Source organism: Athene noctua, chromosome 10 (genome assembly GCF_965140245.1).
Source record: "Athene noctua chromosome 10, bAthNoc1.hap1.1, whole genome shotgun sequence".
Lineage (NCBI taxonomy): Eukaryota > Metazoa > Chordata > Aves > Strigiformes > Strigidae > Athene > Athene noctua.
In genome coordinates this window covers 22,453,635-22,467,528 of record NC_134046.1, presented here as the reverse complement: position 1 = coordinate 22,467,528, position 13,894 = coordinate 22,453,635, and the positions used below count along the sequence as shown (strand labels likewise).

Sequence of the window (13,894 nt, the reverse complement as noted above, 5' to 3'; positions counted from 1 at the left end):
CAAAGATTTTCAGGTCTTCATAATCACAGACCTTCAAGCTTTATTACTGTTTAACTAAGATAATTATATGTAAAGATTCAGTTAATTTATACTAACCTACCACAAGGCTGAGCAAAACTATGCTATGACTAGGCTATCTGTACTACCCCAAGACAGCCCACTCACTTCAAGTGTGGATTTACAAGGGGTTTGGTAACCATGTTTGACTCAAAAGTACACTCATGCTCCAATAGCAGCTATTAAAAAATAAATGCTCAAACACACACACCCCCATTCAAAAAACCCACACAACTCAGGCAAGCACCTCTTCCCCACCCCTTAGTTCCGCAAGAGCTGAAAGGCTTTGTTCTTCAGCAAATAGGTTGGACAAAAGGCATCCTGCCAAAGAATTGCAACCAATTATAACAGCAGTCACCATCTCATTTTGGTTTTACTCTGTAGAACCTGCCTCCTTCATCTTTGTCACACTGACCACACAGAAGCAAATACTTGTGGTTTTTTTTTCCTGCTTAGGCAAAGCAGTACAAGAATGTTCCCTCATTAAGTGCTTCACAGAGTCTTCTTCCAACAGTCCGTTTCCTTCTCTCTGCAGCAATACCAGCTCGGCCTAAAACCTGCTCAGGTTGGCTCCTGCCAGCCAAGCAATCTGGGCTCCAGCCACCTTGTATTTCATATTCTAATCTTCTTTCTCTTCCCAAACTATGACTCAACATCTTCCACACGCTTTGAACATTAAACCCAGGCTGAAAACTTCAGTTCGTTATAAATCTTTATTTCATTAAACGTTAAGGAACTCTAAATTGCTATGGCAGCCCACTGCAAAACAGCAACAATCCGATCAGTTCACCTGATGCAACATAGCAGCTATGACCCATCACAATTTTCTTGGAGACGCACATTTTAGATAGCAGATTTCCTGAAACAACCCAAAATTTATCAGGCAATACATCTGCTTTTGCAGTTTCAAACACTCCCAGGTAAGACTCCTCATTGGGAACTTCATCAGCCAAGTTCTTATTGGTCTTCTGTAAGCCTCACTCATGTGCTATAGTCTGCTGAAAGGCACAGGCTTAAGTTATTCCTGGAAGACCACAACCTTCAGAAGCATTATTGCATGACCGTGTCACGTTTAACATTTTGGAAGCAAGGATAATGCAATACTTAACTGGTTAGTTATAACACAGATCTAGAAGCCAAGAAATTGTGCCAATTTAGTTTTCCTCTAGCATAGCTGCACATTATCAGTCTGGTACTGCTCTCTAGAGATCCACACACAACCGTCCCAACATCACAGGCATTTTTACCTCTATAGCATAGATAGCCCATGACAGACACTTTGGGACTTGAAAGCCTTTAGTTTGTGTGTGAATATGCAAGCACAAGCTGACTACAGTACACTATTGCTGAACAGAACAGGCAAATGCCACACAAGCTGCTGCAGCTCCTGGGTAGCCCAAAGCTTGGGAGCCCCAGCTGGAGCTGCCCTGAGCAGCAGCAGTTCAAGACATGCCTTCTGAAACTGCACCTTATGGGGATGCATGGAGCAGTCAAGAGCCCCTGCCCTTGTTTTTCTTCCACATCAAGACTTCGCACACTCTGCATCAGCTCACTTTTCATCTGTGTAACTGTTTACTAACCCTTGGTCAATCAACGCAGTAGAACACATAGACAGGGGAAGGCCTGTAACACTAGTGTTGGAAACGGGAGTTGCTAGTGCCATGGCACTTGTGAAGGCTGAAGGAGTGCTAGCAGACCATCACACTACTCCAGATTTGGAACTCGCTGTACCTTCAACAGCTTTTGTGCCTTCAATGCTTTTTAAAGAAATGCTTTAACTGCATCAGCATAGATGAAACAAGCCCACTCTGAGACCACACAATCCATTCACATGAACATATGCAGATACAGAGTCTGGAAGGACTGCGTACTTCACACCTTTGCAGTCTCATGCTACCAGATGAAAACTTAACATAAGACAGTACAAAAGAAAAGTCAAAACTAAACTTTTTACACCTCCACATACCCCTTTTTAATATGTTATTTTGCACTGTGTACATGAAAACCAAAAATAAACAAAAAGAACTTTAGCCAAACTCCCCTTCCTCCTCCAGCTTTATTGATAGTTTAAAATTACATTTTCTATGTTCTAGGACTTCAATTGCTTTTACCATCTTACTTTAAAAACTGATTACAAGCAAATGAAACTCAGTTGTCTAAGTGATATAGTATACAAAAATAACATCTTGATTTCTGTGAAAATGCATTTATTTGAAACTCCTGAATAGCTCCAAATTGTATGCGCTATGAGCACTGATGTCTGGGTTTCAGATTTACTTTGAAATATTTATTCAAAAGCTTCCCATTACGTTCTGTATCTCCAACATGAACATTCACTGACTGAATTACTGTTACTTTTAAGTTTATTTCCGATTTCTCTCTCTCTCTCTCTCTCATGGCCATTAACAGGCATGTGCATCTTTTTTGTTTACTCCCACTCAGCTATATGCTCTAGGTAGGGCCTGATACAGATATTACTTGGTGTTAACAGCTACTGAGGTCAGACAATCCAAGGCCATTATAATAAAATTAAAGTTATGAGGAAGTTTAGACACTTCCAGAATTTCTTTCCTCCTGCATAGGATCACTTCCATGTAACCCAGAGAGGGTTTTGCTGGTCTGACTCAACTCTTCCCACTCATCAATCCCTATTCACCAGTGGCACGGAAAGGGGGTTCTTTAACAAAGCATTATACATAACACCTCTACCAAACTAAACATAAACATTTTTGTAGTTAAATGCAGAAAGTTGATTTTTCCACCCCTTTCCTCCTTTTACACGGCAAGTAAAGCTCACTGGCCTGGGAGTAGCCTCTATCTGCCAACCTTTGGCCAGTGAAGAGGATTCAGAGAAAAATAATACAACCATCAATCAGAAAAAGGAGGGGCGACAAAGGAAAATAATTAGGCTGTAGCTTCAATTGTGCATTCCCGTGCAAGGTGCCCTGACTCGCCGCAGCGATAGCAGTTGACTTCACTGGTCTTGCTGCAGTTGATGGCTACATGGCCAGTTTCACCACACCTGGAAAAATCAAATGATTTTATCAAACCATACAGAACAGTTACTCAGAAAAGAATCGTAATCTGTCAGGTACATTATCTACTTAAGTTTCATACAACACTATTTCCGCATTCAAGACTCATGCTTCAGTGTTCCAGACTTGACATGAGGCAAGTTTCTGTCTTTACCAGAGCCAGGAATGTTTCCCAGATGATCAACTCACATTAATCACCATGTGCACAGAAGTGTTCTGTGTTGTTGGGGCTTTGTTTTGGGTTTGGTGGGATTTTTTTTTTGGTTGGGTTTTGTTTGTTTGTTCCCTTCCATGTGTCACATTTTGCCTGCTCTGATGCTTCTGTCTGCAGTTCAGCCTTGTTTTGAGAGTAATTTATTGTATCTCAAATGCATCATATCCTCTCTCCTTGCTCCACAGGAGGGAACCTTGGTGGGGGCAAAGAATACTGCACTCAGGAACCAACTGTTTCTGGTATAGGCCTGCATACAAAAACCAGACAGCATTTGGAAGCTGGCATTTCAAGCAGAGTTAACATCCACTTCTGTGTGCAGTTCCCATAACCAAGATGTCTTAAATATATTCCTGCTGGGGCTGGCTGTGCCAGTCAGCTGATTTGTACAGCTGGAGTCTGTTAGTTCCAGTGTAAGATACAGTGTACTCAACTCTAGTTTAAGTTTGTGCTACAGGCAAGCGCACTTTGTTACCTTCTGCAAAAAGATACAGCCCTTTCTCCTGTACAGCTTAAGCGATGTAACATCTGTATTGCTCTGGCCATCTAGATACACACATCAAATCTATGACTTGCCCCTGCTTGCAGGTGTTCAGGTCTTAGTTTTGAAAAATAGCAACTATTCAGAGAAACAAGCTATGTGGTCAAAGGTTAAACTTCACTTCCTAACCAAAATTATACAAGAGAATGCATCTTATCACTTAAGGTACATTTTGCAGTTGTCTCCTGCCAGTTCTTACCTATAGCATTTCACTTTGGTGCAGTCTTTTTGAATGTGTCCAAACTCTCCACAAGAATAGCACTTCTGCTCATCTGCGTGGTCACAGTCACGAGCCAGATGGCCAGGTTTGCCACAATTGTAGCAGCACTGCTCTCTCTCCCTCTTCGGCTCCTTGCAGTCCTTCGCAATATGGCCACCTCTACCGCAGTTATAGCAGGCTTCCACAATAAGAAAAACATACCAAACAAGACTATAAAACCTTGGTAGAGCAAGATGTAGCATGCTTCTAATGAAGGACACGTACAGCTTGTCTCCACTGAATTATGATCAGTGCGCTGTATCCTTCTCTTCAACCACAGATCCCTGTCCATGTGATTGAAGAGATAGAATATTTAGTGATACTTACCATCCTCCTGAAGATCACAGTCCTTGGCAAGATGGCCAGACTCACCACAGCGGTAACAGATGTCCGGGAGAGATGAAGACATGAACTGGAAGCCTGCTTGAGATGGGTAACAGAAGAAAAAACACTTAATCCTTATGTCAAGAATATTCATAAGAGTTAATCAAGGACACTGACAGCTGAATTGACAAGTTAACTAACTTCGCTCTCAGAGGCCCCAGGCAAAATTGTTATGTAGAAGCAAGAAGCAGCCAACTGGTGTCTTAACTTCCTCAGAATAACAAAGTCAGTTTTACACACTATTCAGAACAGTCAGGTAAAGATCTTACTGTACAAATACTGAAAACCATAGCAATCAATCACCTCTGCCACGGCTTCTCATCCCACGACCACGGCCAATTCCAGTAGGGCACTCCCGAGCCCAGTGGCCAGTACGTCCACACTTGAAGCATTCATTGCTGCTCATGGCTGCAGATCACCTGCCTGAGGAAGACAAGACATTTTTAGAACATCTTTCCCTCCCCAACCAACCAAAGCCTACATTAAAATAAGAGTTTTAGAGGTTTCCCACCCTCTTGGCAAAGGCAATGAAAACCAAGCAGGATTCTGGCTAACTCAATGCCTTCTTGTACAATACCTGACCATGACTATTAAAACCACAGTAGGAGATAAGAGTTTGTCTCTGCTTTGCTTGGAGTAAGACAACTCTGAACAGCCAAAGCAGCAATGTACTATGCATCTTTACCTCTTATTAGTTCTTGTAGCCAGTCTGCTTCAGCTACGTACAAAATGCTTAGGAGTGGGGGAAAAAAGTAGACCCCTTCAGCTATTGTCTAACCAACCTTACCGTTGTTCTCTCTCAATAACACACTTTCTTCCTTATTCAGAGTTAAACTCAAAATTGCTACAAATTACTTCTTCCTGGTAGTTGTTACACATTCTCTTGAAGCGTCTGGCTGGCAACTACATTTATTGACTAATCAAGCTTCATTCTGGAAGCTAATTCTAAGAACAAGCGGTATTATACCTAAAGCCTTAAAGAGCATATTTGCTTAACGTTTGAGGACTTACGTTCTTCTACAACCCAAATAGCAGCTAAACTCGGCAAAACAAGACTTACAGCTTCTATGTGTTAACCTATAGCTGAGAATGCATACTTCACTCCCAGGTTTACATGAAAGATGATGTTTAAGACATTTGGCTTCCCTGAAAGACAGCAGACACTGGCCAGATATCTGGAAGGCTAACTTGGAAAACATCCTTAGAATGCTAGGGAAACGTCAGATGGGAATGCCTGTCCGAGACAGTATAAACCACTTTTGCCCATATTGGGGAACAGAGGTATGCGTTTTATTGAGCAGAAAGTCAGTCTGCCACAGGCCACTGAAGCAGTGGTTAGGATGGGGTAGGTTAAACAGACTTGCAGTCACAGTACCATAACTCCCCTAAGCTGTAGAACAGTTACACAAGACTTCTAGAACTAGAAATAAAAGAACAAGGAAGTTAAACATTTAAATTGGAGTCTTTTTAAAAGTGTGCTTGAAGACAAGTTAAAGTACACTAGTTTAAAAATACACAAGTTTTGTTTTGATGAGATCTCCTGAAGTTTAAATACTTCACATGCTCTCTCCCTATTCATTATTCTTAACGCAACATCAGTAGAATCATTATCTGGTATGTTTGGTCAGTTTACCTGATCCCCCATCAAGATAATCCTCCTATAACCCTACAATTTGTGTTACATAATGCTTCCCTCCCCTCCAAAACATCCAGCATTCCAGGTTACCAGGAACATTTGTGAGTTGTGTCTTGAAGAAATCCACTACAGAAGCAACAAGAACAAGGCACTACCTCAAGATGGAACCAGAATTAGCATCCTGACATTTAGCTCTTAAATGGGAGAGTGTGTATCTAAACATGAATTTTCATTTAGTTATTTTTGAAGTACTCTAATGTTGAACAGATTTACTGTGGCTTTTTAACTACTCTTCTCTCAGAACAGTTCCTTTCTCTCCAATCATCTTCAGCACAGAAGTGACCATAAATCCTTCCAACCACCACTGAAGCCTGAGAATTCACAGTACAAGAGAAATAAACTTAAGTATTCTGCTTCTGTAATCCCACATCTACCTTCCAGCTGGACCAGATGATGGTATTTGCTCTTAAAAGTTCTGCAATGAAAGGATGGAAGATCTTAAACAGATGTTAACAAGAATAAAACAACTGGTTGTCTGATCACTTCAGAGATATACTTGGATTTTACAGATAACCCAGTCTTCTTTGCTTCATCACAGTGTTCAGGACCTCAAACTATCTTATTAGGACACCCAAGGGTAAAGAGCTGTCTACTACGGTGGCAGCAGCTGGCACTCAGTGTGCCATTGTTTATGCCTGTTTTCATAGCAACCATGTTGACACTGCAGAACAGGAAAAACACAAAGCAAAGCCAACTGCAGGAGCTGGGCGCAGGCACAATAGCTGACACCGCTTTTAATTTCCAAAGAGGGTCTCCGAATTCTATACCAAGTTACATTCTTCACTCAACTTGCAACTCTCCTATACAAAATCTTCACTTTTAAAACATTACAGAACAGCAACATAAGACCTGTTAAAGAGCCAATTAGTATGCCAAGAGCTGTAACTAAACTGCAGTACATCTTTACAGATACTAACAACTATCAGACTTTCGTCCCAAACCATGAATTTGAGACTACAGCACGATGTGACAGGACTGAATATTGGCAACAGCTGCCCATACAAACAACCTAACCAGTTAGGTTAACATATAGGAAAAGACAAAGGCTCAAGAGGCAAGTTGTACCTGCTTTAGGTACATACTAGAAAAGCTTTAATACTAAAATCAATCTGTCAGCCTGTATCTAGTCTGTCAATCTGCCCATCTGGATCTGCATGATGGACAAAAGCCCACTGCTAACTGCCAGAAAGGAATCCTAAAGGCAAGTTTTACATCTGATTCAAAGTCGCTTCCTTTTTAACTGTTCTTTCAGGAGGAAAATCTGAAGTTTCTTTTCCTCTGGTATATATAAGCAAATCGTCTAAATAAGATTATGCAAACTGAGCAAAAATGTGAAGTCAAACAGCAGTCTCTGCACAACTATACTTCAAGACTATTTGAAATTCATTTAAAAACCTTTATCTTCAGAGGCCTGTTTTCCCCTGAACTCAGAGATAGCTGAAGGTTACAGCTGCCATAGAAGTACAATTACAAAGCATGCTGCTCCATCTTCAGATACCTTAAGTATATGAAAGTACTGGTTTGCCTGGAATTTCTCTTCAGCAGTATTTTAATGTTTAACTTCTGCATTCTTCCCGTAAAGGATCTGAAACTGAATACAAGTTCACCAGCCACAGGCGGACACAACTGACACTAGTTTTACTTACCCTACATTCTAAGAAGCCTTACACGGGACAAAATTCCCCAACAGTGTTAACTGTTTTAAAAACCAATATAAGGGTTTAGTTTTCAGATAAAGCCAACAACCACCTTTAAGGAGCATTATCCAGAAAAGGCTGGTTCAGAAGGCAAGTCCTTAAATGGACAGCCCCCAAGCAGTTTGAACACCATTATATTTTTCAGTTACTTGTAAGAGAAAAAAAAAATACAGCAAGAAACACCCAAGTTCAGATTCTCATATTAGTCAATACTCCTCCATTTTGTCATCACAAGCAAGTTTCCAGTAGTTTCTTTTTATCTATCAAGGCCACCTTAAGAAGGCTACTTGTTTAAGTCTTCTTGGAAAGTTTTCACTCAGTCACATCTATCAGTGTTTTCTGCAGCTGAAATGTGTTATACAAAGCAGCTCCCCCCTCCCCCACAGCCTTTACTTCCCAGAACTAGATTTTTACCTCACCAGGACAAGAAAAAGCAATAATGGAAAACAAATTACATCTGTGGTCTCATCTGGTATTTCTGAGCCAGGTCCAATTCTGCAAGATATACTATGCCATTGCCTCAGAGTAGATTCCAAAACTTGTGAAGAAATGCAAGTCTAGTTGCCTCAAATCCTACCTTTCTACTGAAGGTAGCAATTAACCCGAACTCCTTCTACAGAGCTCTGTAACTGTAGTCCGAAGCTAAAGTAAATCATCTTGCACCTATTCAGCAAAACATTATTAAGAATGAATTTTAGACTTTGCTCTGTATGATTGGTCTACTGCTGAAGATCACAGGCTGAGAACAGCTCAAAGATCCAAGCAAGAGGTACCACCACAGCAGTTTCCTAGGTCACATCTGAAGCTTTTGAATGCAACTTTAGAACCAAGCTTCAAAATGACAAAGTTTCTTTGTGATTCTTCTAGTGATATGAGAAACTGAAGTTTCTTCTATCAAACTTCAAAGTGGAAGATCATGTCTTTCTGTGCCTTTACAGTTAATAAATATTCAACTCTTTAAAATGGGAGAGATGCTATTAATCCCCAGTCTTCACACACAAGATTCAACAACATCCAAGTCTCTTTTAGTAGCCCATCTAGCCCTGATGATGAAAAGAACTACCTAACGCTCCTTATTTTACGTTTTTAAGTCTAGACGCTCTCCGAGGAAGAAGCTTGTTTTAACAAACAGCAGTAAAACTAACTTGGGCTCCTCACTGTAGAATGGAAGCTGAACACCTCTAAAATTACTCAAAATTCTTCTGTATACTAGCAGCTTCTTAGAATTCAACAGCCCAACAGCGGCTATTATCTTCATTATACTTACCAGCTGCTTCTTTTGATCTGCCAGTATCACTTCCATTCAATATTAATAGGACTTCACTCCTTCAATCAAAGGACAGACTAGATAAAAACCAGTGCTAGAGCCAGCATACTTAAGGACTCTTTGGCAAGTCAGTTATATCAAAAAGAAATGTTGAGAAATCAGCAGTTTCCTCCCAGTCTGTTGGTGACCAACTTACAATACCACACCTGAATTTGAAAAGCCACCCCGAACATGGCAAAACCCTTATGTAACAGGAAGCACAGCTTTGCTTTCCGGTAAGATAAAGAAATGGAAAGGCAGAAAGGACTGACTGCTAACAGAAATACTAGCATTTTGATTCAAAAGTGAAAATATTACTCCTTTAAAGAGAAATGCTACCCTCAAATAGTTTTTATTTCTCAAAAGTATACTTGCAGAATTCCTGAACACAGGACACATGACTGTCAGCAAAGCTACTCAGTATTCAGCTGGTTGAACTTCCACATCTGTAACCTGAAAACATGCTACAGAGAGAGTTAGTGATGATTCTGTCTCCGGATTTTGTCCTCACTAGAAAAGATACAAAATGGAAGTACTCTGACCACCAGGGAACAACACCCCAATTCTGAAAGGATGTAGCTTAAAGCGTTAAGAAAACCTGCAGAAGTGGAAAGCCAAGCCCTACCCTCCATTTGGGTCCCCTCAACACATTCTACAGCCCAGTTGATCCAAGAATGCTGAACATTAACTAAAACTCAAGAACTTGGATCTCTACTGTGAGGCCAGAAGCCAGGTCAAAGCGACATCATAACTTCAGTTAAAACTAGCAATTCTTGGCTAGTTTTGCTGACACAAATCAGGGGAGCAAAAGTTCATCAAAAAAGTGTCTCTGTAGCACTTTACATCTATCCATACCAGTTCATAGAGAGGGAGAAACTACAGATTATCAAATATTCATTCTACCATGTTTCCCTTTTTTTTTTTATTGCTACCTGTACTAAGTTTTAAACTTTCAGAAGTAAACAGCATCAGCAACGTTCTAAGTTTTTAATGTAAAGTTCTGTCCAGACATTAACAAAGTCAGTTTTAAAAAAAGGGTAGGTTAAGCCTGTAAAACACAAGATTGCTGCACAGCCCTGGTGAACTCATTTAACCTCTTCACTTTGAAGACAGATGCAGGATTGCTTCTCTAGGCAAGTTTGAGCTGAGGAAGAAAACATGGACTAGGCAACCCTAAACGCTGCATGGCAACAGGCTCTTACTAAGCGCTGAAAGGAGAATAAAACCCACTATTAAGTTTAATAATTCCTTCTGACAATTCTGGATACTAAATGAGTAACAGTGGTTACTTGAGAACTACATCTGACAGGAACTTAAATAAAAGGCTGCTCCACTAGTCCGTGATCTGTGGATGTCACAGGCTATTTTTCCTATCCATTTATAGGTCACATTTGGATTTGGAGCAGGCCACCATCCATGCCTGTGGTCGGAGACAAATAGTTGCAACACCTCGACCCTCTTGTCTCCGGCAGCCTCACACGTGGGGAGCCACGTGGTGCGCCCAGGCCCAGGCCCCGCCGCCACCGCTCCGCCAGCCTCCCCACTCAGCCGCGGCCAAGTGGAGTTTAGCAATTTTTTTTATTTAAAAAAAAAAAAAAAGGAAAAAGAAGAACAAACAATTTTATTTCAGCCACCTTCCACCCAGCGCCCGGTCTCACTGGATCTTCTCCTACCCAAACTTGCTGCGGCCGCTCACCCACAGGGAAGTTAGTCACACACCCCAACCCGCGCATTAAGGCCAGAGCGGGCGGTTTCCCGCTCCCCACGCCGCCGGCCCGGCCACGTGAAGCGCTACCCCGGGCACCCCCCCGCCCCCGCGCTGCGGGCCCAGCCAGCGGGACACGTCGTCGCAGCCGCCGCCGGACCCCGGCCAAGAGGCCAGGCGCCGCGACCGGTCCGGGGGCTCAGCAGGAGACTGCGCCCGGAGAGCCCCCGGCCTGACCGAGCGGCCAGGGACAGCCTCCCCCCCCGCCCCGTCCTCCCTTCCCCCAGAGCGGCGCAGGCTCCCTCAGCGCCTCCCGGAACCCGCCAGAGCCTGACTCACCCGCCCGCCACCGCCCGCCCTCGCAGGGCCCGCGGCACCCCACTCCCCTCTCAGCGCTCCCCATCCACCGCCCCCCACCCTCTCCCCGGACAGCCGGGCCGGGGAATCGCGCCCCAGCCCGGGCGGGCCGGTCGGCGCCACTTTCCCGCGCAGTAGGCCGGAGTGCGCCAGCGCCATCATCCCTCCGTACCCAGCCTTCCCTCCCCACCCTCGGAGGCCGCAGGCCCCCTCGCCGCCCAGGCCACCCCCGGTGGTTACCTGCGGACTCTCGACCCCGCCGCAGCAGCCGCCCCACCGTAGGCCCCGCTCCTCCGGCTCTGCCCGCCCGCTCCCGGGTCGCTTCTGGCTGCGCCACACGCGGTTTGCACACGGCCCCACGCACTCTCCCCCCGGATTACCCCGCCCCTCCCTACTACTCTGCGCACGGCTCACTGGAGCCCGCCTCTCAGCCAATGGGCGCAAACCGCTTGTCCGGGTGGCCAATGGAAGCTGCGGACGGGGACACCCAACCATCGCGGTCGAGAGGTGGGAGGGGCCCGCCTACCGCTCGCGCGGCTGCGGGGCGGGCGGGGCCGGCGGCGGGGCCGCGCGCGCCTCGGGGCGGGGCCCGGAGCGGCTCCTGTCGGGCGCTGCGGCCCCTCCCGGCCCCCCGCGCCGTGACTCACCGCCGCGGCAGCTCCGGCTGCCCCCCCGCGCCCCCCCCGGCCGCATGACGCCTGGCGCGCCAGGGGCCGCCCGGCCGCCCCGGGACGACGCGCGGGAGCCGCCGCCTCCCTTTACCCACCCCCCCTCCTACCCCGCGCTGGGCAAGACCCGCGGCGCGGCGGCGAAGCCGCTTAGCCCCACGCAAGGCCAGCGGGGGCGGCGGGAGCTGCGCAGGGACCCTCCTCCTCTCCCTGCGCAGCCCCCTCCAGCCCAGCCCGGGGAGAGCAGCTCGTCCCCCGCGCACCCGGCGGCTCCGCGGCGGGCGGCCCGCACGCCCCTGGCCTCGGCTCTGCCTCTCGGGAGCCCGCGTGTCCCCGCACGCCGCGACGGGGCTTGCGGCGGAATTGCCCCTCCCGGTCCCCCAGCAGTCGCTTCCCCCCGCTGCGCCGGGACTCTGCCGGCCTCCTGCCGCTCCCCGGCACGGCGCTCGGGCTCCCGGCGGAAGGCGGCGGCCCTGTGCCGGCTGCCGGGCCGGCCCGGAGGCGGGCGGGCGCCCGGGCAGAGGCGCGGACCCCGCGGTAGCCGGCGGGCTCGGCTCGGTGTGCCAGCGGGCCGCGGCGGCGGCAGCCATCTTGACGGGGCGGCTTGGCTCCCGTCCTGCCGGTAGCGCTAGGAAATGGTGGACACGGGGCTCGGCCGCGCCGGAGTTGGGTGGTGGCGGCCGCGGACGAACCGTCAGTTTTTACCGGGCTCAGGACTTCACCAGTGCTCACGAGAACAGCAGATAACGAGGCTTCTGGTATTTCCACACGTCATAGCCAAAAGACACAAGGAAAGTGTTTTTTGAATTGAATTTCTGAACAAAATTTATTCTCTTAGAACCTGTCATACACAAGTCTCACAAACAATAGTACTACTTAGTTTAGTACTCGGTTGCTAGGATTTTTACATAAACCCTTTCCCTCTTGCCTAGGAACTTTGTAAATGAATTAGCAACTAAGTATTGCTCCAAACCCACTTCTGTGTGAATGTCCTAGGAAGTGCCATACCACAGCAATAGACACAGCTACTCTGTTCATTTGGTCGTCACACTTTCGTTTAAAATTCTGCCATTAAAACTTTTTGTTGAAATGCCTCCCTTCCTGGCCGGCGGGTACTTGAGCAAGAAAGACCTCACTGGGCCCTGGGACTCAGCAGTAAAACGTCAGTGCAAGGCTGATTGTGGAGATGCTTTGGATTGACCTTTTTTCAAGCTGTAAATCTAATAGCACTATAGTTAGGTTTCTTTTATTAGAGTATGAGTAACAACATACGTCTTTTCCTCTGTGTTAAGTGCAGTTCATTTCAGATGGACTTGACTTGGTTTTATTCGTATTTTGTGTGCTGTTATTTGCATGTCTGTGTTGTCTGTTTTATAATATGCCATATTTTCTACAGAACTAAACCAGCCTGTACTGCATCAGCATCGAGGGTTGAAAAGGAGACGAGTCTTTCAGGCCTATCTCTCTGCATGTTGTGCTATAGTGTCTTACTAAAACTTTTGCCAACTCTCAGTCTGGTATTTCTTTTAAAGCAATGTAAAAACATCAACATTGCCAACAAGCTTTGAACTCATAATAACATTTCTTCCCATTAATTAATTTTTTCATCTCTGCTGTCATAGTTCAGCATAATTTTCATGGCCTTTGGTTGCCTCGGATACATTACAATTCTGTTCACAAGCAGTCATACTTCTAGTTTTAATTACTACTCTTTTCAGGCGATAAAAGGAAGAAAAATAATGTGTGTAGCTAAGGAAGCGCTCAGAGCTTCTAAATCATGAGTGTGCCTACACTGCATTAAAAAACCCAACCAAACAACAGATCCATGTCACTAAGAAAGAGTGCAGACAGAAAATATACCTTCAATCTTTTCATATAAAACACTAGAACCTGGCTTCTATATGAGTCTTTGTAACAGGCCTCGGGAATTTCACACAACAAAACAATTGTGTTACAACTTTTCTAACTTTTTCTTGCA

General features: G+C 45.4%; 1 protein-coding gene across 3 annotated transcripts; it reads right to left on the bottom strand.

Annotated features, from left to right (window-relative positions):
- Positions 1-2,094: 2,094 nt before the first annotated feature.
- CNBP (CCHC-type zinc finger nucleic acid binding protein) lies at positions 2,095-11,616 on the bottom strand. Of its 3 annotated transcripts, none has more exons than XM_074913831.1 (5): positions 11,489-11,616; positions 4,791-4,910; positions 4,431-4,526; positions 4,044-4,242; positions 2,095-3,079 (listed from the first exon to the last, which is right to left on the bottom strand). In XM_074913831.1, exons 2-5 carry the CDS (start codon positions 4,891-4,893, stop codon positions 2,962-2,964), a joined length of 516 nt encoding a protein of 171 aa, XP_074769932.1. In that variant the 5' UTR covers positions 4,894-4,910; positions 11,489-11,616; the 3' UTR covers positions 2,095-2,961. The 3 variants fall into 3 exon arrangements, with proteins under 3 accessions (XP_074769932.1, XP_074769933.1, XP_074769931.1); XM_074913832.1 differs by having other exon boundaries at positions 4,431-4,523; XM_074913830.1 differs by having other exon boundaries at positions 4,044-4,246; positions 4,432-4,523.
- Positions 11,617-13,894: the final 2,278 nt, after the last annotated feature.